General features: G+C 42.9%; 1 protein-coding gene across 2 annotated transcripts in view; it reads left to right on the forward strand.

Annotated features, from left to right (window-relative positions):
* Nucleotides 1–26,992, forward strand: part of LOC310894721 (vasoactive intestinal polypeptide receptor) — a 119,342-nt gene that overhangs the window by 69,977 nt on the left and 22,373 nt on the right. The window contains exons 1-4 of one of the 2 annotated variants that reach the window (XM_083825195.1): nucleotides 2,512–3,334; nucleotides 4,545–4,645; nucleotides 8,509–8,609; nucleotides 10,328–10,460. In XM_083825195.1, coding sequence (XP_083681321.1) covers nucleotides 3,202–3,334; nucleotides 4,545–4,645; nucleotides 8,509–8,609; nucleotides 10,328–10,460 — 468 coding nt within the window. In that variant the 5' untranslated portion in view covers nucleotides 2,512–3,201. Of the gene's footprint in view, nucleotides 1–2,511; nucleotides 3,335–4,544; nucleotides 4,646–8,508; nucleotides 8,610–10,327; nucleotides 10,461–26,992 lie in introns of those variants that run through there. The other variant, XM_083825194.1, reaches the window with a different exon arrangement.

The raw sequence follows: 26,992 nt of genomic DNA on the forward strand, positions 1-26,992 counted from the left end.
AGGCAACTGACAGAAGTTGCAAAATCGTCGGCGCTTGTCCTCGTGGGGGACTTCAACTTCCCGGACATATCCTGGAAACACAACACGGCACAGAGAAAGCAGTCTAGGAGGTTTCTGGAGAGCGTGGGAGATAGCTTCCTGACGCAGCTGGTCAGTGAACCTACCAGGGGTGGTGCCCCGCTAGACCTTCTCTTCACAAACAGAGAAGGACTGGTGGGAGATGTGGTGGTCGGAAGCTGTCTGGGGCAGAGTGACCACGAAATGGTAGAGTTCTCTATTCTTGGCGAGGCCAGGAAGGGGACCAGTAAAACTGCTGTCTTGGACTTCCGGAGGGCTGACTTTGAGCTGCTCAGGACGCTGGTTGGCCGAGTCCCTTGGGAGGCGGTTCTGAAGGGCAGAGGAGTCCAGGAAGGCTGGGCGCTCCTCAAGAAGGAAATCGTGATGGCACAGGAGCGGTCCGTCCCCACGTGCCCAAAGATGAGCCGGCGTGGAAGAAGACCGGCCTGGCTCAACAGAGAGTTGCGGCTGGAGCTTAGCAGAAAAAAGAGGGTTTATAATCTTTGGAAAAAAGGGCGGGCCACTGAGGAGGACTACAAGGATGTAGCGAGGCTGTGCAGGGAGAAAATTAGAAAGGCCAAAGCTCATCTGGAGCTCAACCTGGCTACTGCCGTTAAAGACAACAAAAAATCCTTTTACAAATACATCAACGCGAAACGGAGGACTAGGGAGAATCTCCATCCTTTACTGGATGCGAGGGGAAACCTAGTTACTAAGGATGAGGAAAAGGCTGAGGTGCTTAATGCCGCCTTTGCCTCAGTCTTTAGCGGCAATACCGGTTGTTCTCCGGACACCCAGTGCCCTGAGCTGGTGGAAGGGGATGGGGAGCTGGATGTGGCCTTCGCTATCCATGAGGAAATGGTTGGCGACCTGCTACGGAGCTTGGATGTGCGCAAGTCGATGGGGCCGGATGGGATCCACCCGAGGGTACTGAGAGAACTGGCGGAGGAGCTGGCCGAGCCGCTTTCCATCATTTATCGGCAGTCCTGGCTATCGGGGGAGGTCCCGGTTGACTGGCGGCTAGCCAATGTGACGCCTATCTATAAGAAGGGCCGCAGGGCAGACCCGGGGAACTATAGGCCTGTCAGTTTGACCTCAGTGCCGGGGAAGCTCATGGAGCAGATTATCTTGAGGGTCATCACGCGGCACTTGCAGGGCAAGCAGGCGATCAGGCCCAGTCAGCATGGGTTTATGAAAGGCAGGTCCTGCTTGACGAACCTGATCTCCTTCTATGACCAAGTGACGCGCTTGGTGGATGAGGGAAAGGCTGTGGACGTGGTCTACCTTGACCTCAGTAAGGCTTTTGACACCGTTCCCCACAACATTCTCCTCAAGAAACTGGCTGCTCGGGGCTTGGACTGGCGTACGCTTCGCTGGGTTAGAAACTGGCTGGATGGCCGGGCCCAGAGAGTTGTGGTGAATGGAGTCAAATCTGGCTGGAGGCCGGTCACTAGTGGAGTCCCCCAGGGCTCGGTACTGGGGCCGGTCCTCTTTAATATCTTTATTGATGATCTGGATGAGGGCGTCCAGTGCACCCTCAGTAAGTTTGCAGATGACACCAAGCTAAGTGCGTGTGTCGATCTGCTCGAGGGCAGGAAGGCTCTGCAGGAGGATCTGCATAGGCTGGAGCGATGGGCTGAGGTCAACTGCATGAAGTTCAACAAGGCCAAGTGCCGGGTCCTGCACCTGGGCTGCAACAACCCCAAGCAGAGCTACAGGCTGGGAGATGAGTGGCTGGAAAGCTGCCTGGCCGAGAAGGACCTGGGAGTATTGGTGGATAGTCGGCTGAATATGAGCCAGCAGTGTGCCCAGGTGGCCAAGAAGGCCAACGGCATCCTGGCCTGTATAAGAAGCAGTGTGGCCAGCAGGTCGAGGGAAGTGATTGTGCCCCTGTACTCGGCTCTGGTGAGGCCGCACCTCGAGTACTGTGTTCAGTTTTGGGCCCCTCGCTACAGGAAGGACATGGACGTGCTCGAGCGAGTCCAGAGAAGGGCGACCAAGCTGGTGAGGGGTCTGGAGAACAAGTCTTACGAGGAGCGGCTGAGGGAGCTGGGCTTGTTCAGCCTGGAGAAGAGGAGGCTCAGGGGCGACCTCATCGCTCTCTACAGTTACCTGAAAGGAGGCTGTAGAGAGGTGGGGGTTGGTCTATTCTCCCACGTGCCTGGTGACAGGACGAGGGGGAATGGGCTAAAGTTGCGACAGGGGAGTTTTAGGTTGGATGTTAGGAAGTACTTCTTTACCGAAAGGGTTATTAAGCATTGGAACGGGCTGCCCAGGGAGGTGGTGGAGTCACCATCCCTGGAGGTCTTTAAAAGACGTTTAGATGTAGAGCTTGGGGATATGGTTTAGTGGAGTACTTAGTGTTAGGTCGGAGGTTGGACTCGATGATCTTGAGGTCTCTTCCAACCTAGAAAAAATCTGTGAATCTGTGAATCTGTGAAAATGTTGTTTGCTCTGAGGGGAGATATCATCCAGCACTTGACCCAAAATGGTAGTGTGGTAAAATCTATAACTTCTTACCTTGTACTTTTTGCACCTCCCAGGCATCTAGCACAGAACATGAGAGTTATAAAGATGTGTTGTATCAGACCATGTGTTCGAATCTGTGCATCAAGAAGTAAGATGAGCAGCAAAGGGTGGTAGAAAAACTTACCAAGGAAGAGAGAATCCCTAAAATTAGGCAGATTTTTTTCTTTTTTTAATCCCAGTGATGCTACATTATTTTGTTTCCCTCTGCCTTAGTTTACACATCTGCTAAACCGTTAAGACAATTTTGAAAAGTACTCATGTGAACAGGGAGGACAAGAATTACAAAGAATCAAACAGTTATGGGGAAGTGCACTTAAAAAGGAGAACTACAAGGAAATGAATGGAACTGAAACTGGCACCCCTTAGTTCACTGACAATAAGAAGCAAAGAATCAAAACCACCATGAAAACTGAAGACGTCCCCAGACAGAGGGAGAAGTCTTGAACAGGAAATAGGAAGCAGAAAAAATCAGATAATGGGATCCATTGTAATGGAGAAATTACATAACACCTTAAAAAATAAACAAATACTGAGCAGTCATGTCCTTGATTTGTTTGCACGTGATCTCTTATGATCTTGATATGAACCCTGGAAAAAGAAATGTAAACAGTGACCATGAAGGAAAAGCCTGGGGAACAACAACCAACCAAACTGCTCGAGTTAGCTACTTTTGGAGCAGCAGTTGAAAGGAACAAAGGCACCAGAGTCTTCATTGTGTGCAGATCTGTCAGAAGGAAGAATTACAGAGGCAAGTTTTGGTATCAAAATTCACCTATCACAGGGATTCAAGAACTGGATTAAGTAAGGTGATAAACTGATGATTATTTCAGTGCAAGATAGGACTGTATAGTTATGAAGATGTTCAGATGACTCAACAGTCAGAAATTCCTGGAGGTGATGCTTGGATATTTTCATGACTCATAGCAGCATAATTGATTTTCTCCTGTGTGCAGTTTTATTATTCCTGTGTGCAAAGGTCCTCATTGCTGGAAATGTTTGCAAAGCTCTTGAGTTTCACTGATGTAATTCTTCAACTAAAAAGCCGTAAGCAAGTTTTGACTGTTTACCCTTTGCTTATTCTGGTTTATTGTACCAGCTTTCCGGTCAGGGATGGCAGGATGTTTTATGTGATAAAAGACACCAAAGGAATGCCAAGCATTCAATTTGTGAAATTTTATAAGTTGATAACACAATAGTGTGATTCACTTGAGATGGACTGGTTAGGGATCAGTGGTCAGAGAAGGTGCTGGGGGAATATGCAATTTACTTTTGATGTTTTGCTTCTTTGTTGTTTCTGTCTGACAAACATCTTGTCCACATGTTAAAACAGGCAATACAGATGGTCAGTATCTGTTTTTTCTTCCCTCTTAGCCAAATTTTGAAGTATTTTTTTCTCAAGCACCAGTACAGTAGATTTCGTGGGAATCGCAGTTGAATAAAGTTCAGGACTTGTTTAGTAGGCAAGGTCTGGGTTTTGAGGACTGGGTTCAGTTCCCAGCTCTCCCACCTTACTTGTATAACGTGAAATCAGCACTTTATCTATCCCTGCTTTGGCTTCTCACAAGCAAAATGAAAGCTGTAAATACTTCACTGCTCTGGTTAGATGAAGAAATTTCCAGGAATGGAGACAATAACACTCTCAGACAATATCCTTGCATTGCCCACAACCAAGGGACTGAGTCCAGGTGGTATTATGGTACCATTAGAAGAGATGCTTTGTGAGCACCTCAGTATTAAAAACTACTTGTATCTGAAGACTGAATTTGTGACCCAATTGGTTCCTCCACTTTATGTGTTATGTGTAAGATGAGTACTTCTTAACAGAGAAAATGTATGAGACTTTTACTGTGTTATGAGAAATGTGATCTGACATTTAAATGAAGAAAAGGCAAACATATGTTTAAGAGCAAGCCCAATGTTTCTTCTGTTAATCATCCCTTTCTATTTATTTTTTTTAGGAAATGTGACCAGGAATTGCACAAGTCAGGGCTGGACAGATGTGTACCCTGCACCGTATGCTGTAGCTTGTGGATATGATTCCAACAGCACTCCAGAAGAGGTCTGTAGAGCTGGATGAGTGGATATCATGACTTACTATCATGAGTGGATAGATAGCAGAATCACATGGTATTCTAAACCTCTATTTTTTCCATTCCTACTCTAATTCCCTGAAAATGAAGGATCATCTTGAAGATCTCTGGAAGCAGAGATCAGTGTCTGGTTAAGGAGATGATCCTCCCTTTGATTTCCAAGGGGGTGGCAGGAACTCAGCACCTGGGAAGTGTCTCTGTGATGCCCAAGTGCAACTTCAGGTGCTTGATGTTCCATGTTCAAGTTTGAAACAAGGCCTCCCTTGAGATATTTATATTTAGCCTTGAGTAGGTATTTTGATTCCAGTATTTGTAGGCCAAACACAATCATCAAAAGATCAGACGGGATAAACCGATATAACTCATTTGTCATCAGTGCAGCTGTGCTGATCTCAACCAGATAAAGTCTAGAAAGCTAGGCAACACACACATTTTCAAGCCATGTTACTGAATTTTGCAAGAAAATCCACAAACTGTCTGGCATATTGCTTGCAGATAAATTAGTAATCACTGAACTAGATATAATTAGCTTTCAAATATTATAGAGTATTGTCATTGCACAGAAAGGAATTCGTTACTGGTTTGCTGCATGCTGAGGCACGTAGGGTAAAGTCTAAAGAAGATAAACGAAGTTGTTAGATGCAGTATTCACCTCACGTAACCAAAAGTTCAACATCTAGTCTAAACTAGACACCGATAGCTCTCCTATAGTCAACAAGAAAAAGCTCATGCTAGAAAAATATTATCTTTTACTGCAACCGTATACTTATATTAAACCTATGTCCATGTGCGGGTTTTTTGTTTGCTTGCTTGTTTGTTTCTGCTGTATGGCATTTCTCAGTGTTTGTAAATGTTGGACACAGGAATCTTAATAATGAATATATATCTATGGTGAGTGGTCTTTGTGTATTGTCACACATTACAAAGGCACTCAAAGAGTTAACAGAAAATCTGAGCTGAACTTTGCTAGCCTTAATAGTAAAAAAAATCAGAAAATACCAAAGGGAAAGATACACAAAGAATATCAGGGATCTACTGAAGAGAGAGCTTTAGTCTGCCTTCGAGGTCAGCCACCTCTTCACATCCTCGTGTCCCGTTCCTAAGATCGAGTTTTGTGGCACCAGTTACACAGTGCGAAAGCCATCGTTACAGGTCTGCTCTGGGAAGACCCTCCACCAAGACCTCTAGCTTATGTTCCAGCTGCAAAGGGATTTGGGAATTCCTGGGACATGCTTTGGCAACCCAATGGATTGCAGCGCTGCCAGAGTGCTGCGTTACCAAGAGAACATGTATTGTGCTCTTTTAATTCTTTCTTAATTATTTTCTCTTGATTTGCACGGTTTTGTCATGCTGTTTAAGTCTAATTTGTGTGAAAGGTGGCTGAGGGGGGTGAACATGCAGTCCTAACCCGTGAAGAAGAATAAATTTTTGTTGTTGTTGAATTGGCTGTCAGTTTGTGGAGGAAGAAATAAAGGGAATAGAAAAAAAGGAGAACAGCAGGCCGTATGGAACATGAGGTCCAGAGCAGACTGATAACTATCCATGCCTAAAACACTTCGTGAACTTTAAACATCTACTGGTCTCAAGGCAGAAACAAAAAAAAAAAAAATTGAAAAATAAACAAGGGCTGTGTGCATGATTTCAATTATAAATTCTGGCAGTCCTTATGAAGTAGAAGACATAGCCACCAAAGTAGTGCATTTATGATCTCTGCAATGGTAATGATTCCTTCTCCAACCTGACCTTGAAAACCCATATATTAGTTAATAAGGTGTTGTTTTACTATCCCATTATCAGGCGTGACGCACAGCTTCCCCACTCTGTTCCTCCACCTGCTCAGATGGGAGCCACCCAACTGTCCCTGTAGGCTCTCTCTGAGGCAATGAAGAAAATAGATTAGTTCACCCCACAGTTCTCTCCAGAGGGGCCTCTTTGCATTTACCAGCGGAAACACAGAAGACTTTAGCATAGGTGATGTGAACACAAAGCAAGTTTGCATGCAGGGCTGCTGGAAGACTTGATATCAGTGTTTCTGTTGTTTTGCACTTACAAATGTAAATGTTTCACCTTCTAATTCCATTTACCAAGGGACGAATGTAGAGGCTACTGAACAGAAGCGAAAGAAGCTAATTCTCAGTTAATCTGAGTTTAGCATCTACCTTAAGTAATCGTTCATATCACATTCTGGTGAAATTAAGGACAGGCTTTTAGAAGTCATAGAGGGAATGATAAAATTGTCTAATTTTATTCAGTAAGTCAGTCTAGGTCTAGAGACAGAACACAGGCATCCTGGCATGCATTTCCTTCAATTCTCTAAATACCTGTTCCTTCTAGGATGAGTATTTTAGTAATCTAAGCATTAACAGGGAAATTCCAGTTCCATTTATGATCTTGGGTAAAATTATCTCCTTTGATATCTGTAAAACAAGAGGTGATTGTCATTAGCAAGTACAGCAAGGTGGAACCTCAACTGTTCCTTAATGCAGTGCAAGTCCCTCCATGCTCTGCAGGTGGGCGGGCATAGGTATGGCCATATTCTGTAGACTCCATCAGTATATCAGGTAAATAAATTAGAAAAGAAGCCCTTGCTATGAACCACAACCCAAAGTTCTTAGTGATGTGGATTCACTGAATGAGGCTACAAAGACACTGTGCTTTTATCCTCTCTGAGCTCTGTGGTCCAAGGAACAGTATAGACATGACCAGTGTAGCCTTTGCACTCTGAAATTTCTGTTTTAACACCCCTCTAAGCTGGGTTGTGTAAATGCTAGAGGATTACCTCTCATCTCAGCCTCACTGGTCCTGAACAGCATCTAGTGCTTATCAAGGCCCATGAAAATAACCTATAAAAAATGTCAGCCCTCACTGTTATTAAAGAGTGTTTTCCCAGATAAGGCTGGGTTTAGATTTTCTGTCAAAACTGCTTTTTGTGGTTTTGGTTGGTTGGTTGGTTTACAGAAAATGGTGGCAAGAAGGGCAGAGAAGGGTCAATCAAGGGCCAGAAAAATAAGAACTTCTACAAGCTGGGTTGGACTCTCATAAAAACTTGGATTTTTCATTGATAAATGTCCAAATACCAACTGATCTTTTCTTTTTAATCTGAGGATCAAAATATATTGATTTAGTGTTGTTGGAGAGCCTTAGGAAAACTGGATTTTTTTTTTTGCCTTATATCCCCATTTTATTTAGACCAGGATTCCCTGTTGGATTTAAATCCCATGGTGCTCCATGTTCAGAGACTCCCTCTGTATGCAATCAGAGAGAAAAGCTGTGGACTAATTTCTAAATCAACATATATTTCTGTGTGTTCAATGAGAATACTTTAAGTTGGTTTGTTTTTTTTCTTGCCAAAACACAATGTTTAGCTTCCACAAAAGCGAAACCAATTTCCAGACCAGTTCTGTCCTCAAAATTCATTAATATAATGAAGCTGATCATGCTCACTGCCTCAGTGCTGACACATCAGTGCGCTGTTTAACTGAACATTACTCGCTCTTGTTTCACAAGGTTATAACCATGTAGCTGTCTCTGCCAGCGTCAAATCAGAATCCTTCCTCTATGAACGTTTCCCTCGTGTAACAGTAACCTGGTTTTGGTGTAATCCAAGCTCTGCTGCAACCAGACACATTCCCCTTATTCACACCAGGGGTATTTGAATCATGTAGTCTGGCGGATGTGATTTTAAAGGGTGAAGGAGGTTTTCTTTAAGATAATGGAGTAGGGTGGTTCCCTCATTTCACCAAGAAAGTCAGGAAAATATCAGTAACAGAGTATTTGGGCAGATGTTGGCAGCTCTTTGAAAGTCTTGTTTTGCTTCTTTCCTTCACGTTAGCAAACGACATTCTATGGCACAGTCAAGACCGGCTACACCATTGGACATACCTTATCGCTCATTGCTCTCACGGCTGCTATGATCATTTTATGTCTCTTCAGGTAAGAGCACGAGCGAAAAAAGACAGAGGTAAGGGGGTGACTCAAAGGAATTGGTGGCTGTTTAAATACAAATAAGTCAACTGTTTTGACTATAGACCACGCATGGATGCAAAACACATCTAAGATGGACAGGAGAGGGATGTTCCTCCATCTTTTGGTATCAGTGTTTTATGATATATGATTTGTGGCATCTTTATGAGAGTTACAACCCTCAGTTCAATTATTTAAGGTGGGATTCATCTGACTAAATATAAACTTTTACATGGTGGATCTCTGTATCTGAGATACCTGGTCAGAATAGTATGGATGGACATTATGGAATGATGCATTTCAGCTAAAGTAGGTATTCAGAATGGGACAGATGATTCATACCCCAAATCTACCTCCAGAAATGCATTTCAGAAATACTTCCTACTATAGCCCATGGAGCTCTAGGGCAAAACAGAGCCACCCAGAACTATATTAGACATGCTAGAGACTCTGAATCATGCACAAACTGAACAGATGTGATGTAGGACCTTCAGGAGACCCAGGCCCTTATGGATTGAAAGCTAGATATAGTAGAGCAAATTAAATGGCATTAGATGCCTAAGTTGTGGCATCTGAATTCATCCTCAGTTCCTGTTGTTTGTAATAGATTCAGGCATCTATAATTGGGTACCTCTACCAAACAAGCCTATACATGAGGCAATCTCCTGTTACAATGGTGTTTGTATGTAGGGAGAACAGCAAAAAGCAGACCTCCAAGAGTTGGAAGAACCTTCTAGATCCGATTCTATCTCCTTGTGCCACTCTCTGATGGCTTCCCTGAAATGTGTGATATGGTAGTCCGATTAATGACAATTTTAGACATTGTCGCCAAAGAAAGCTGTAGGAAGCAGTGTATGCTCTAGAGTACTTCTCACATTTTCTACACAAAAAAAAAAAAACTATTAGAATTCTACACGAAAAAGAGTAATTTGACTTGGTTTCACCGCAAGAACAGAGGACTCAGCTCAGTCCCTTTATCTTGCCATTGTCAGAGATTAAGAGCATAAACTCTGCCGATGCACAGTAACTCATTAAAACATGGTAATTCGATCATGTTGCTGAGAGCGGTCTGTTGTGTTTCTGATAACTGAACAAAATACACTTGAAAAGCAGACCTGTTTGATGAAAATTCATCTTCAAAATATTGGTGGGCAAGGGACAGAAAAACCCTTGTGTTGTTCTTAATGTAATTAATAACTAGCCATTTTAAGTGAAAATATTATTCACATTGCTTCAGAAAACCTGCAATATGTGTTAATTTTGGCAGCAGCTGCTAATTTATTTCTCCCCCTGAAGAAATATTTCGCCTTTAAAAAAATTATTACAGTACAAACATTCTGTAGAAAACAGACCTTTATCGTGAGTGCAGTTTACTGAGTCAAAACTATTTCTTTTCCAATGGAAAGCAGTATGACGGACCTGTTTTCTATCATTCTATCTTTTGACCTTTTTTTCTGAGAACTGGAAAAGAAGCAACACTGCTACAGATATATGGAATGCCACATCTTTTGTGGCTTTAAAAAGGCTTAAGTGAATTTGCAGTGATTTACATCAGAACATTGTCTGTGTCAGGGTTTCTAATGTTTAATTGTAAGTCTATATCTTGGCAGAAGAAACACATAAATAGATAAATAATCTTTTTGAGAAGCCTTGTTATTCAGAAATCTTATTTCATCTCTCCTCAACAGAAAGCTACACTGTACTCGAAATTATATTCATATGCACCTCTTCATGTCCTTCATAATGAGAGCCATCGCAGTCTTCATAAAAGATGTTATCCTGTTTGAAAGTGGAGAAGCTGAACACTGCTTTGTGAGCTCAGTAAGTAGCTGTGCATAAGTTTCTGCCGCGTTCTGTTGCCTCTCTTAATGTACCAAAAATTACTTTGCAAATGCATGTAAGACACTACCTTGGGAAGACTTCGATATTTTTTTTTTTAATTTGAAAAGAAGCAAAAAGCTGATTGCTGAAGCTTAATTTGTGTGGGAAGGGCATAAAATAAATTACCACGCTGAAAAGTTTATAGACCTCTAGCCCCTTCTAAGGTCAAATCCACAACTTGGTCACTGCAAGATTTTGGGATTCTAGTCAATCCTGTGCCTATCTCCCAGTTCTGTGCTAATTTCTTAGATATTCTGATCAAAGACTTGCCATCCTCTGCTTAAGGATTCAATAAAGCCTTTCCCCTCAGTGGTGGTGGGAGATCCAGATTCAGATAACTCTGCAGGTTAAATACCAACACATGAGCTCCATGTGTAAAGTGCAATCACAGTCAGCTGAGATCTAACCAATATGTCCACTAGGGTCCAGACAGCTGTCCACCTCATTTTGAAGAAGGCACCTACATCTGGTGAGCTGGATGGCTCTCTGAGCTCCACTGATTGTATTGACCAGATCTCTGCACGAGTTCAGGCAGGAAATCTATATATAGACATCACTGTCTATTTTTCATGTGGATCTGTATCCCACACTAACGTGTAACTGTGAGATTTCCCCTCTGGGATGAAAAAGGAGGAGAATAAAGGAGTTGGTGTATTTTCTCCTCTTTCAGACTCAGTGTAATCAGCTGGAGCAAACATTAAGGCGGGAGAAGAGCTGTTAATCTAATGGCAGCGTTGATGCAAGAGGACATTAGTCATGAATAAATTTAAGCGGGAAACTGAAATCACCTAAATAGTGAGATGTGATCAGAAGTCATCAAAAAAAAAAACAGGAAAGAAAGAAAGAAAACAACTCTATAATAAGTTCATAACATTAGATGAGCTACTTGCTGGCAATAGCAGGGGACTGGACACAGCAGTCCAGCAGATCTCTCTAAGACTTGTGTTTCTCTGCATCGTAAAGCAACAGAAAAGACTGTCTTTTCTCTTCCCAATCTCACCACCCAATCTCTTCCTTCCCTTCTGACTTTCCTGTATCCGTACCCTGAGTCCCAACCCTGCTGTTATAATGGCTTTTCTGCTTGAGCACCTCCCAGTTAATATCAAAGAGCAGCCTACTCCCATCATTTCCCTGAGAACTGTGTACACCATGTCCCCATCGTAGTGACCGCATACCACCCACCCGCTGCTTTTTTTTTACTTCTTCCTCTGTGGTTCACTGGGATGTGTATTCTTCAGCAATGGGACTTTATTATGTAGGCCCATGAATGACAATGACATATAAACATGGATGAACAATTGTCTGGTGTCTGCTGCCACAGATAATTGCCAATGCTAATTGGCAGAGGAGCCAAGAACCCAATGAACCATGGAGTTTGACCTAACCTCTCACTCCTGTGGGAGTTTGCACCAGGTCGTGACTCAGGCATGATTGCAGAAGGCTCTGTGAGAAGTGTCTGCTGCCATAGTCCATCCTGAAGCACTTCTGTGTATAAATACTGGGCTTTGTCCTGCAGAATCTGTCGTTCCTGGAAGCCAGACTCATGGCTACCACCACTGTGTGTGTTTCTCCTCGTCAGAGGATTTCAATGGGAAATGCCAGTGCAGGGTGAATGGTTGGATCCTAGAGAAGGGTTACAAAAGTATGTAGAATAAATTTGTCTCCACTACACAGGACTGAGCTTACCCCCTGCAGAATATGGGTGATATTTTAGGCGATAAGGAAAAAATACCTATATGGAATGCAATCACAATGCCTCTCCTAATATTCATCTGCTTGCAGACATAGTTATAAAATCCATTGAATTTATGTCGGGTTTGGTTGCGTTAGATTGGCTTGAGCTAGGTGAAATAATTGCATTGTTTGTGCTTTGAAATTGCAGGATATGATTTTGACTTGGGGGACAATGGGTACTAACTAGTTGATATATCCAGGGCCTACTATAGGATTTGTGGAAGGTTTCGTGTTTCTACTGATAATGCAAGATATGGCCTTGAGCTCATTCAGTCTGAGGAGAGATTTGAACAAACAATTTAATTTACTGAATGCTGTCACCACTATACTGTTTCAGAAGAGGGGAGAACCAAAGCAATAGAGGTCTTTTTATTAGAGGAGAAAGTACTGCACATAGTTCCTTTGAGGAAAAAAGGACAAAAGCACCTCCCTTCTGAAACAGATTCAAGGATATATAAAATCCAGATGAATTACAACCTCTCCCAGCATTATTGATGAAGGGATCTGTTTCCTGAATTTGACCTTAACTGTTGCAGTAAGAAGACATAAAATTATGTTTTATGCACTAGCCACCTAAAAATATTTTAAGCTTGCCACCAACATATGTGCCAATGCTCCAACCTGTTAGGAATTCCACTTAATATAGATGAATATGTAATTGAAAAAAAATGTTCATAGGCTTTGCTGCAGCAGCATTTTTATTTCATTTTATCTAGTATAGGAAAAGGAAACCTCAGTTACAGTGTTAATTCTATGGCAATTTAAACTGAAATAGTTCTGGGTTATAGAATCACAGGTTCATAGAACCATTTAGGTTGGAAAAGACCTTCAAGATCATTAAGTCCAACCATTGCCATTGTGTTCAACATGAATGCCCTGAAAAATAAAGTTTGTTGGATGTCTCTATGGCCAAAGAGAATGTGGCCACAAGCATTTAAGGGACTCAGGGCCAATGCTGCCAATCACTGAGCCATCACATGAGCCAGAACATGCACTGTGCACTTGATGGTGTTGGGGTGTGGTACCAGTAAACTGCTTACATTCCTTGGTTCATCTTCCTTGATAGATCCACTCCTGAGGGAAAGAAAAGTCTTCCTGCTTCAGTGAAAAATTTATCCTGCCTTTCATGGGGCAGAAACCCTGAGCTGACAAGCAAGGCTCATTTGCATAAGTAAATGTAGCAGGCTTAAGTGACCGTTGATCCCAAGACCTACACAAAGTGGTCCGGGCCCTTTGTGCTGCCATAAGGAACCTCACCAGCAGCAGCTTTGCAAATGTTCCTCACTCCTTCTCCTCTCCCCAGCTGCCCAAATGAATTAGGTGTGTCCTTAGGCGCATAGCAGCCTGTAGACTGACCTTTAGAGACAGGCGTCCTTCTAAAAGCACAGTGGGATTTTCCCATGGGAAACAAAGCACCACCAGTGACCTTGAACGTTTTAGAGGGGTAGAAACAGTATTGAAATCTCATGGCCATGTATACACACAGCTTATTGCCAAATGTGCCAACAGTCAGTAGTAGAGCGAACCTCATTTTCTTTGTCATGCCCTCAGTTGCAATGTTTGTAATTATGTGAAACTGAATCATCATGTTGTCTTAAATTACTTTCAGATCGGTATATGCTCAAGTGTATTAGTGAATATGGGCTTTAAGCACCCAGATGTAGAGATGATCAGGCTAGGAGGGTTCTGTGAAATCGCCCACCCTGACTTCTCCAATAACTATTTGTTCCGATTCAATCAGAATACATTCAGTCTAATCATTTAGTCAATCATTTAGTCATCACTTAGTCAATCATTTCTGATGGAAAACTCATGGCAAGTGGCTTCATTGCATCGAACAGTTACTCATACTGCATGAAAAATTGCACCACTTTCCAGTCTGTATTTGACTGCATTTTTCTGTGTTCTTTTTTTTTGCTGCCAGACTGAAGAGCCCTCTTAGCAAATTTTAGTTTTTTCACATTAGCTTTCTCTAGGCTTTGTGACCTTCCATTTAGGCATTCCCACGCTTTGTCTTCTTCTTTCCTTCACTCTCTGGAAAATGTCGGGTGACGCTCAGTAGCCAAAATAGCAAACCTGGTAGAAGGATTGAACTGAACTCTTTGCTTGTCTTTTCATTTGATTTTGTGTGTATGTGTGTGTTTTAATGGCTAAGCTTTGATTTAGTTTCATGAATGTAATATCTGGATAGCATAATGATGAACCACTTATGTTTCCAGCCTAGCTGAAGACAAAGAAGCCAACAGTTTGATATAAAGATTCAGTTCTACAGATTGAATTCAGACTTCTGTTGAGCTCTGCAAATTTGTCTTTGCTGAGAATCCAGCCAAGGGAGGGATCATTTCTCTTTGTCCTTTTGCATTCCAGTAAGACAATCAAATTCCAATGAGAAATTCTTCTTTGCAAAGGAGGGCAGGACCTTTAGCAATAGTGAGCATATATATGTCTCGTATTTTCAGAGTGGAAAATTAGTTTTTTAACATGAGCTGCCTCAGGCCAAATTGATAAAAGCTACAGGCTCCTACATGAACTTTATATACGGAAGTTGAAGATAAACACATTTTCTTTTCCAGCGCATCCCCATCTGGATTCAAATCCATCCAACTTCATGAAGGAAGAGTGCTTTGATATGCAGGCTATTGTGAAAACTGGAAGAGTACGAGCCTTTTTATGCACTTGTGTAAAAATAAAACTGATACTCAGAAGGCCATAGGAAGGAAGAGTTTCTGACCTAGTGGTTGGAGACTGCATCTGGCCTCTAGACCAGGGAGCAGCAGAGCCAGGTTCTGCTGCAAAGATTTTTCCTGTGGCTTACCCAGCACTCTAAGCCCTTCATATACACAGCCCCTGGCTAATCTAGTGGTGTTTTATAGGACAGAAGGTCCCCTGCTCTGCTCTCTGAAGTTAAAAAAAAAAAAAAAAGTTGGCAGGAGTCTGTGACACATCTGAGAAAGAGGGAGAGTTGGAAATTAGAGACATGGCCCTTTTATTGGGTTACATCCTCTGTGATAGACGTCTACTCTCACCTACACAAAAGAGGGCAAGCTCATTTTAGCATCACAAACTGGCGTCTGATGAACTTTGGCTGACTGGCTTGGGGGAAGAGTCTGGCACAACTCTGTCTGCAGACAATGAGAATTTTTCCCTTGACTTTAATTGGAATTGGGTCAGGCCCCAAAATGTGTAAATTCATCAGCTGGCACTTTTTCAGTAGTTCAGCTCATTGCCGCAGAACTGCTCCCCATCCACTGAATTCACTTGGACAAGTCAGGCACAAAGATGCTGCCTGAGATAAGGAAAGGCTTTAAAGTCTGTCCTGCCATGAAAATGAGACCCAGTATGAAGTGAGGATGGCCTCTTTTTGCTCAACTGTGTAGAGTGATGAAGACCCTCACCCTTCCCACCTGATAGACAGCAGCCACATTTGGTTTTCATCCCAAGGAGCAGCACAAGGAGAAAAAGAAAAATCACTGTTAGTGGAATATTTCTCACTCTGTTCTTCCACTCAAGTCTTACCTGAACCACTTTACCTGTCCAAAAAATTTCATGAAAGCCAGCCAAACAGTTTCTCTTGGCTTCAGGGACAGGTGTTGAAACACACTGGCTTCAGTTCTTCTTTCTGAGCTTTTTGACAGCATTTGGCTTCTACTTATGATTCTGCTGAGAATGTCTGTGGTGTTGCTGTCACAACACAAACCTAACACACCCATTTCCTTGGTCTACATTTTTACCACTAGGTTAGATAGATAGATTTGCTTGTACCTAGCAGTGGAATATTATCTTTATACTAACTGATATCCCCATATCTGCTGATCACTGCTACATTCAAAGTTTTACAGCAAAGTAAATGACAGAGAAAGAAAAATAACTAAAGACAGCTCCTGTATGTGATACAAATAAGTGAAAAGGAAAGAAAGGAAAGAAAGGAAAGAAAGGAAGGAAGGAAGGAAGGAAGGAAGGAAGGAAGGAAGGAAGGAAGGAAGGAAGGAAGGAGGAAGGGAGAAAGAGAGAGAGAGAGAGAGAGAGAGAGAAAGAAAGAAAGAAAGAAAGAAAGAAAGAAAGAAAGAAAGAAAGAAAGAAAGAAAGAAAAAGGGAAAGAAAGAGGGAAAGAAAGAAAGAGGGAAAGAAAGAAAGAAAGAAAGAAAGAAAGAAAGAAAGAAAGAAAGAAAGAAAGAAAGAAAGAAAAAGAAAAAAGAAAGAGAGAAAGAGAGAAAGAGAGAAAGAAAGAAAGAAAGAAAGAAAGAAAGAAAGAAAGAAAGAAAGAGAAAGAAAGAAAGAGAAAGAAAGAAAGAAAGAAAGAAAGAAAGAAAGAAAGAAAGAAAGAAAGAAAGAAAGAAAGAAAGAGAAAGGAAGGAAGGAAGGAAGGAAGGAAGGAAGGAAGGAAGGAAGGAAGGAAGGAAGGAAGGAAGGAAGAAAAAGAAAAAAGAAAGAGAGAAAGAGAAAGAAAGAAAGAAAGAAAGAAAGAAAGAAAGAAAGAAAGAAAGAAAGAAAGAAAGAAAGAAAGAAAGAAAGAAAGAAAGAAAGAAAGAAAGAAAGAAAAGAAAGAAAGAGGGGGAGAAATGGGGCCGTTTTATGTTTGCCAAATCTCTTTCAAATCTCACACCAGCATTTTAAGGTTCACTTCACCAAAGGTATTGAGGCACTTCTAGAAAGGATCAGCAAATGGAGAGGAGGTGGGGGGAGAAGGAGAGACAAAGAGGCTACAGCTACATTCTTTAATTAACAGAGGCCTAACAGTGAAAATATTACCCATCAGCAAATAAAGCTAAAAATAAAAAATAATGCCTTCAAGAACACTTTGAAAATCAGGGCCAGAGTTAATCTGAGGTTTTACTGGCAAATTCAGTGATGAAGGGTGTGTGAAGCAATGAGAAGCTATAATTAGGTTTTGGATGTTTACTGCCCATGGCCAGCAGCAGCCATGAGCATGGGAGGTGGGCTATATATCTACCTCGACTTTTTCACGTTCTTGTTTGGAATTTAATATTAGCCAGAAACACTCCGCACAGGAATGTGGTATCTTACCATCTCTTCTAGAATAGAAGAGGTCTCCATCTGTACAAGCCACCATTCTGATATTTATGAAGGAGACATAAACCACCTCATACATGACATAGGAAGAGGGCATGCACACAGGTAATTGCTGTGGAGCTGCTGGCAAACAATAACCTCCTTTTTTGTTAGTGAGACAGCAGTTTCTGGCAGCCCCGTCTTTGCACAAAGACACAACTATGATTAGGGCTGGCAGTAGTGAGAAAAGAATAAAATGGGTTGGGAAGAAGGGTTGTGGTGTCTGGAGATGGAGATCTACTAAAATGATGTGGGAGAAAAAGGGAACAAAGGTCTGAGTTTGGGAAGGAGAGAATGTGCAGTGTTGGAGAATGAAGAAGACCTTGAGTGTCAGAGAAGCTGGAGGTAAAATGATCATTTTGAGACAGGGAGGCAATGAATGGCAGTGGGGGATAAAGCTGGGTGCATGGCATGTGGCACTGGCGGCATGCCAGGCTAGGAAGGTGAGGAAGGTCCATGGATGCAGTGATCCATTCCTTAAAGGAGAAAGTATTAGATTTTGAGCCATGCCCCTTCTGCTCCTTGGACTGTTGTCATGCAACCCTTGAGTGGGTATAGACCTTGCAGACCAAGCTCTAACATGGTTTTACATTGCTTTACTTGGATGAGTTATCCCTTACCTTTCTCCTTTGCTCCTGGAAATAACCCAGGAGTGAAGGTAGCAAGTTAGACTGTGGGAGAGCTCTGAAGCAGGAACTTCCTTTGAAAAAGTGACTTTATCTTGCCTGACACTGCAATGCCCCAGTCATCTGCTGGCACCTTAGAGCAATGCAGAACAACAAGAGAACATGGGGCAGGTGTGGAGAAGGACATAATTAAAACTCTGACCACTTTCTCCCTTTAGTTGCTGACTTGTGGTTGAATTGCCTTATTACTGAAGATGTGTTCAGAGGTGCCGTTATCATTCTTCAGCTGATGAGCGTGAAATAAGGACAGTTACCCCATTTACCAAGACAATTCTATTTTTATGTTTATGCTCAACTCTGAGTCATCTGACACAGAGGCTAGACCATCTAGAGCTAATCAACATCTTACAAATATTCACAAGACCAACTCCCCCTCCCCTTCCAAAAAAAATCAAACTAATATTCCTAAGAGACAAAATAGAAAGGTCCAGGCCCTCAAGGCTGTCAGTTACATAACCCTTGTTAAAGTCAGCCGAAGAGAAATGCTTAAATAGCCGTGAGGATTGCAGTCACGGGGCTTAAACTTGCTTCTTCTGTGAGGTGCAGCAGACATAAGAGCTGCCTACGGAATTGAATAGATAGTGCTGTGTTTGAGGAGGCCTTCGTGGGAAGTGGGCTAGGCATAAAGTGCAGTCATGTGGACCACATTTTTTAGTTGGAGTAAATGAGTATAGCTCCATTTGTTTTAGCAGAATTCGCAAGGCTTCTGCCAGTTGAGGATCTGACCCTGCTGTGCTTTGCTGGGTTGGAAGCACAGAAATTAGAGGTTGTTTTATGTAACTTCCGTATTAGCAGAGAGAGACTTCTAAATATCCTACCATTTTAAACTAGCTTTCTATTTGCATTAAAGACGTGAAAGCATGACGAAAAGACAAGGTTACCTTAGGGGACTTTGGGGCCCATATGCATTTGGCTATTGCTAGAGCAATGATACTCAATCCAGAGAAATAATGCCCTACCCAGGCTCAGTCCTGGTCCAGCCCAGCCAGCGCAAGTGGAAGCAGGGGCAGAGGAAAGAGACATGGAGATTAAGCCCAACATCCTTCCACAGTCATACTGGAAGCCAGCAAGACTTAGCTTGCTGAAGCAGTATGTGCGTGTGCATGCATATTGCTATGTGGCACAGCTCATCAGTCTAGAAATAGCATTTCTGTTTTGTGAAGGCAGTGACAAATCAACAAGCTTACACACAAATCCAGGTTATAATGGCTTAATAAATTGCCCTGTGACAGCTGACATTCAGTAAGTATTCCAGTGTGTGCTGTTAGGCAAAGATGGGTGCATGAAAATGTAATGCATTGTGACCTAGAGGAAAGAAGGTTAAGATAAATTGAATTAATTTGCTATTGCTAAGGCTTAAGAGCACTCCCACATAATGTTTCTGGGGCACCGGTGTTGCAAAGCAGCATGTTAACAGGGAAAATCCGTGTTTGAGGTCTCCTATTTCTATCTGATATAGATGGTGATCATGAGCCCTCTCTGAATTCAGATACGTTGATCTGTCTGCCATACATTTTATAGGGATGACTTACAATTGAAGCTGCTAGGGCAGCAAGAGCTGAAGAATCTGTTATCAAGATGTAAAATTATTATTCTAATGAACGTCTTTAAAGACATTTTTTCTTTATTTTAATTCCTGAAAGATGAAAAATTGCTTTAACCAAGGCTTTAAACTTGACAGTTTAGGTCCTCACAAACTAAAGGTTACATGCTCCAATCAGAAGCCACATCATCTCTATCATGATGACATTTTAAGAATTTCCTTCATCAAACTTCTTTACACGTAGAGAGTGCTAGGACTCAACACCCAGAATTTCCATGCATCTCCCACGGAAGCTTGCAGAGCCGCCCACTAGTGTAGCAATTTAGCATTTAAGATTGCTTGCTTGTCAGACTACATGACAGGGAAGGAAGAAAGGAGTCAAATGCCTCAAGTGGCTTAGGAGAAGTCTTCTTTGAATAGACCTTGCTTCCCTTTCATGGTAGAACATAAACATTGCGGGTCTTTTTTATTTGATTACCTGTTTGATTCTAGCCTACAACTGCAATTAAAGAGAGGGAAGAAATAAGCGGTGGCTTTGTGCCAGCCTGTCTTGTTTGTTTGTTTTTAATTTGCTTTATTTTTCTGTTGTTACACAAAAGGAGGAGCGTGCCAAGGGCAAGTTAGCACTTTTCTTTTCCTTTTATTTTTTGTGGCTAAGCAAATTGGCTTGACCTAAACGCTCATTTTCGGAGAAACAGAATCACCCAGTAAGAACCTGTTTTATTTCTGTCAACAATTCCCATTGACGTCATGCAGAATTTCTGTAAATTAGGCCTCCAGCATGAAGCCCTGTTGAAGTCAGCAGGGGCTTTGCCATTGGCCTCTGTAGGGTCAAACCATCACCCTAATTGTCTCTGAAGAAGACTAGACACAGCAGCAGAAGGCTGAGATAACAAATTGATATTCGCATTTTCAGTTTGCCAAGTCAACTTCTGGAAATGTCTTCTCTACTGCAGCTCCTCCTTCAGGACCTTGGATGGGGCATACTCTTCCATTTTTCTGTCAAAGCCAACTAAGTAGTGAAAAGATAATATATAAAAGCCAGTAGCCTTAAGCATGGAAATGAGACAAGAAATAGGTGTAGGCTTTAAAGATAGAACTTTGCACCTTTGCCAGCTCCTCATGAGAGGGCTAAGCCAGGATCAACAGTCACTATGAAATAACCATCTTCCTAGGGAAAAGTTCACTGAACATCATCCTCACCTTTCCTTTCTTAACAGATGCAGTAATACCTAGGCCAGTATAGTGTATCTATTCCCTATCAGCTTATTTTTGTCTTGGAAAGTAACCAAACGTACAAAAGGCAGATTAAAAGCATAGAGAAATACCCTGTGAAAAACAAAAGCATGTATTTGGAAACTAAGTCTATCCTGACATTTCCATGCAACATGCACAGAATTTAGCGGGCCATGCAGAGCTACGGATAGTGGCATACAATATTTAGGTTGTAAAACAATTGGTAATTGGATAGCCGTATGAATTCCAGTGTCCAGATGATAGTGAGATGAGGAAATAATCATATTGCGCAATCAAATCAGCAGAGCAATTATCTGGTTATTACATCTTCATTATAAATTACATGATGCCTTGGCTGAGGTGGACATCTCAACAGAAGAATAGCTGGGATGGGATTCAGTCTGATTTAGGCATGTGGGACAGGAATCAGTTCAAGACTCCTGTGTTTAGCTATGATTAAGACTAAAACGACACTGTAGTTATGGAGATGTAGGGCAAGGCCATTCCTGTGCCTGGAGACCCAAAATTCAGCATCGACAAGCAAGGTGGTATTGCTGTGTGCTACACCATCTTCCAGCCATGCCTTGGAAACAGGATCACAAGTGGGATTTATATAAAGCTTTTAAATAACATCAAGGAAGCCTCCTTGACCAGGCTGGGGAGAAGAGCAGCTGTTGCTGTGGGCAAATTCAGCATGAGTCACTCAACAACTAGCCTTTCGGACAGGTCATGTCCTCTGGGCAACATAAAAGAAAAGTGCTGGATAAATCTGTCACTGAGAAAATGAGTTTTCATCAGTCTCCTGTTGAAGAGACCAGCAGAAATCTCTGTGTAAATCTCTTCATCCTGCTTCGGTGGTGGTAGCCCAGGTAAAAAGACCCAAGTACCTTAAAGGAGATTTAGAGGCCTCCACGTTTCATGATTAATTGCAATCAATCTGAGCCCATACTTTTGCCAAAGGCGCTAGGGACTGGGCTGAAGGCAATGCTCCAACTTCATAAATAATGCCAGGTGCTGCAGCATTGCCCAGGATTGCATGTGGTGACTTAAATATAACTTTAAGTTGGCTTAAATATATCTTGGTGCCCTGCCACAAACCCCTCAAGCCGTGTTCCACACTACAGCAGGATGCAGAGTTTGAAGGTGCAAGGACATGGGGGGTGCACAGGGGTCCCATCCATGCAGGGACATGGTCATACATGTATGACCATGTGGAGGTCAGGTCAGGTCTCCTGATGGGAAGTCCAGTGCTTGGGGTGATGAGACTCAGGCAGACCATTTACATCACCGGGCATCCCCAGGCCAGCTATAGCCTGTGGGGTGGGAGAATGATCAATCATTCAGGTGCACATTTGTACTTGATTGGATTTAGATCTTTCTTTAACCCCGATGCTAAACCTGTAGCACACCATCTCCCCAGAAGAAAAGCCAGGAGAGATTTGTGCTGGTGCAGTGATGATCTCTGGTGCACAGCAGTGTATCTATAGTTACCTGACTTATTTTTTTGTAGAGTTTTATTGCATTCACAGGAAGCTGCTGTATGCACATGTGTATGTTGTGTGTGTACCTCCATCAAAACCTTATCCTCCTCGGACTAGCTCCTGTCCAGCTAAGCTACTTATACTGAGCTAGAGAAATTCTTGACCAGCTGGTCAAGACTGCCAGTGCTTAGCAGTTAATAATGAGCAGAGATACCTTGAGCAGAGTTATTATCTCTGATGAGTAGGACATATGTGTATTTAATGCAACAACAGGTTCAGATCTGTGTTAATCACTGCCCCCAGCATCTGGACTGCATTTCTCTGGGTAGGTCAGACAGTCACTACATCAGTTTTACAAGAATTTTTTTTTTTTCTCAGGGCTAGCATTAAAGCATAAAGAGCTTCTAGGCACAGTACAGAGCCTGGTAGCCTGTGGTCATTGCTCTGCCTTGTTTTTTCCACCCTTATGCCCTTTCTCTTTACCCCTCTCTCTCTGAAAGCCTGGTTGTGTCTTGAGTGTTTTTTTCCTATGATCTGACAAAGTGGGCTGTGGTTTTTGCAGCTACTGTGTAGCACATCAACTCTGTACTGCATGCTGGCTGTAGGTAGCTCTGTTGTTTTACCACCATTACAGTAAGCTTTGAATTTGACCCACTATTGACATCCTAAAATTTTTGCCCAGCTTCTCAACTAAGTATATTTCTTTGAGTCATGCCAGCAGTCTAATGACCCATGTGCTTCATCCCTACTCACCCCTTCCTTTTTGGAAGGACAGTCTGCATCCCTAAGTATCAACAGCCCATTAAATATTTTCCCTAAAACGACTGTAAGATGTTCTCTTTCAAAGCAATGCAATCTCTTCTACCTTCTATATTCCTTTGTTAGCTTTTAGACCATTATGCTTCTCCATGTCTAAATCAGTGTGATCTCAGAGCAGCTCTGTCTAGGAGGGCAATAAATGCCCAGCATGACATGGAGTCATTGCTTTGAAAGCCAGGAGCCTGTTTCCTACCCAGAAAGCAGACATTCACACCCATATACTTGCAAATGGGAATGCTAAATACTCTGTGACCAGCAAGACAGCATTTTGCATGTTTTTTGCACAACTAACGTGAAAATAATAGAAAATCATTTCAAATATGTGTTTAAATTTGAGGAGACTAGACTTTCTTTCTAGTGTACTTCAGGACATTCAGGCACTGCAATAAATAAGATTTTTCCATTACTTGCTAGCTCAGCACCTTTAAGGATTCTCCGTAATGGGCAGACTTTTGCCATCTGACAATGGACATCTCATATCCTTTAAAATGCCTGTGAATGTCCCAGTGATATCACTGTCCCATCACACAGCACTTAGGAAAGTGATACAGAGCCTGTAGATCTCCATCCTTCTGGAACAGCAGCTGGAAGCCCAACAAAATACATGACAGTGCCTACAATGTCATAAGCAGCCTACTGGTAAGCAGCTGAATCTTGCACAGCTTCTCTTTTTCAGATAGTCCTCAGTTAAAGAGTCCAACATAGATGGTTGGCCACAGTAAGGCAAGGAAGGCCCATGCAGAAGCCCTAAAGCATGCCTCATCTCATCCTCAAGGAAACTTCTGTAATAATTAAGATGAAATTTTCTTATTGACTATGATGAATTTAAAGAAAAGCACAAAAGTGCTGGTCTGGGATCAGAGAGATTTCCTTCCCTCCTTAGCTGGAGGCAGAATCAGTCTCCACAGTTAGTGGCCAGAAGCACAAGTGGAAAGGAAGGGGACCTTAATGGGAAAAGCAAATATCCCATGTCCCACAGAGGGAAAGCAGAGAGGAGACACTTGGGTAGATACCACACCAGCAAAGCTGGGGAAGACCATCTCACTGCAAGGTCTTGAATGGACACGAGCAGGGCAAGCTGCCTGGAGAAAGACAGGGAAATGGATTGTTGTAAATGAGGTAGTGGAAGGGAAAATAGAAAAAAAAAAAAAAAAAAGAGTATTGTAATGCTGCTTCTCCTGTTGAAATGCCTTTTCTAAACATAACCTGTATTGGTCTTTCAACACTGACATGTTGTGAGGTCTGATCTTTAATGAAAGAAATCTTCTGTGAGATGTTATAGCTCATGTCTGCCTAGTGCCTGTCATCTAAAGGGTAAAGCATCTTAGGTAAACACAGATTTTGTTTCCCAGCATTGTAACAGCCATTCTGAGGCTGAATACAGCTGATGAGAAGGGCAGAGACCCATTATCAAGGGCTGCATGCAATAATGAAGAGGCCTCTCAAAAGCCAGGAAGGGCTGATTTCTGAATGTGTCACAGAGCTGGCTGTCAAGGAGGATTCAAGGGAAGAACAACACTGCAGTCAACAGTGAAACTGCATCTCTCTGTGAAATAGATGCTCTGGTTTAAACTTACCCGTCTTAGGTAAAGGTAGCAAGAAACCCAGGCAGCAGGGAAGTATCATAAGTACCACGAGTACCATGAGTTAGTGATAGAGCTTCACTGTAGGCACCCAGATAAGCTTGGTCCATGCCAGTGCATCCAAATCTGTTCCAGTGCAGGACATCCCTGTGTCATAGGGGATTCCAGGCTGCAAAACATTATTGCCATGTGCTTGCGTTGATGCATGAAAATATCTTTTCTCCAGGTAAAGCAAAAAATGCCCGGGGTGGTAGCAACTGCTCAAATAGCCCAATGTCTCCCAACACAGAGCAGAGAATTGCAAAGCTACAGCCCCCTTAGGAAAGGAGTTGACAAAAACCAGCTGTTGCCCATGTTTATGATTTGCCTCAAGGCTGTAACAAGCCACTAGCACTGTGTTAGGGAAGGAGGTGAAGGCCAGAGACTACCACAAAAGTAGCTGCCATTGCTCATGGGAGAAGAGGTGATGGATCTGGTCATCCTCACTCGAGGATATTGCTGCTGCAGCTGTAGTTCAGTGCAGTTTCCTCTCTGTGACAGCAGTAGTTCTGCAAACTCAAGTTGGGGATTTCTGTCCAACAGCCTCTCTTACACAAAAGAAATCACACACATTTTTTGTGAGGTGTCTTTCCTGATTCTGTAGACCATCCCAGCCCCTTGTGGCATGCTCCAGTCACAGGACTCTGCTGTAGCTCCACCACAGCCGTCCAGAAAGGATTCCCCCAAAATTCATTCCCCAAAGCAAATTCATATTTGAGGAGTGTGGGGTTGAGATGCATGAAGTTTGCCCCCTTAAACCTCATGTCTCACCTGCAAGCTGCTGAATGAGGGCCAAACACTGCTGAGCACACTCACACCAGCGAATCCCCACTGGCTGCAGACACACCAAGGCTTCAGGCAAAAGAAATGAGGTGTGTCAGTGTCACACAGCCATATGCACACCAAGGCAGGGAGAAACGAAGAGCACAGGGATGCCACGGGGAGCAGGATGCCACGTCCCGAGCCCTTGTCAGCTCAGCTCCGTGTCACCTTCGCTGCCTGGGAGTGAAGTGCCTGCTCCGCCTCCACCTTCCCCCATCACCACCCTGCAGCAAGTCTCTGTTTATGCCATCTGCCTCACAGAGGGGAGGTGAAGTGCATATAAATTGATTAGCAGGAGCCTGTGAGGATCCCCCAGTGTGACATACTGGCGGGTGCTAGGAGAGGGTTGAATTAATTTTGAGTGATCAGCGGGGAAAAGTCTCTCTCCAAAACACGTTGCGCCGAGAAAACATTTTCTACGCTTCCTTTTCAACCGGTGGGTTTCATAGCAACTGTTTTCAGCAGGAGAGGTGAGCAGGGGGATGTGTGAGCTTGTCCCTGGTGCAAATCAATTACTGCTCTAACTTCCCCGTAGTGCACACGCAGAGCACCAAGGGCAGGCTGCTAACAGAGAGTGCTGTGAGCCGGGTCCTTGTGCCCTCGTCCCAACAAGAGCAGGGCATAACCCAAGCAGACTCACTGAAGCCAGCTGAATCAGCATCTCGAGGATGTTTAGACAACATGGATTTGTGCAATGATGCAACCAATGCTTTTCTGTAAATCTGTAGGGAATAGGGACCCAGCTGTGGACCTGGATCCGTCAGGTGCTGGGGCAGTGGCCAGGGCTCCCATACCTCTTGGGACATCTGACTTCTGCCTTCAGGTGTTTTGCAGCAGTTTTCACCCTGAGTGCCAGATAGAAATTTCCCATTCTTTTTTTCTTTTTTTAATTTCTAAGCTGACTGTTCCCACTGCCTGTAAATCATCCTACTTCTGTGCTGCAGTGAAATCTTCGCAGCAAGTTGCAGTGTTTAATTATTCATTTTCCGAGGAAAAATAATCCTCTTTCCCTTTTCAACTCTCCCCTTCCAGTGCAATCAAATCTGTCCATGCTCATTAGTGTTTACCTTCTTTTGCCTCCTTATCCTTTTCTTTATTTAAAAAAAGATGTGTCACGGATCTTTACCAAGCATTCACAGCCCTTTGTAGACTTGACTTTCTTCAAACCCCTGTCTCAGACCCCTTCAGTTTTTGCAATATCTTCCAGGCCACAGAGTGATTATAATTGGACTTTGCTTTCAAGGGCAAATTCGTTTATCGTTGTTGCTGTTTTTATTGTTTTTATCCCGGGCAGTCAGTTTGTTCAAGTCAGAGCCTTCACTTCTTTGGGTTCAGGAGGACAGTTAATACTAGCAAGCAGCCCCACTGAGAATGATGGGGGAACCAGGATACTGTGATGCCCAAGTCACTCGAGATGTTGTTCATCGGGACACTGATTCTGGTGGCAAAAGTAGCATAA

Source organism: Anser anser, assembly GCF_964211835.1.
Source record: "Anser anser genome assembly, chromosome: 2".
NCBI classification, from domain to species: Eukaryota; Metazoa; Chordata; class Aves; order Anseriformes; family Anatidae; genus Anser; species Anser anser.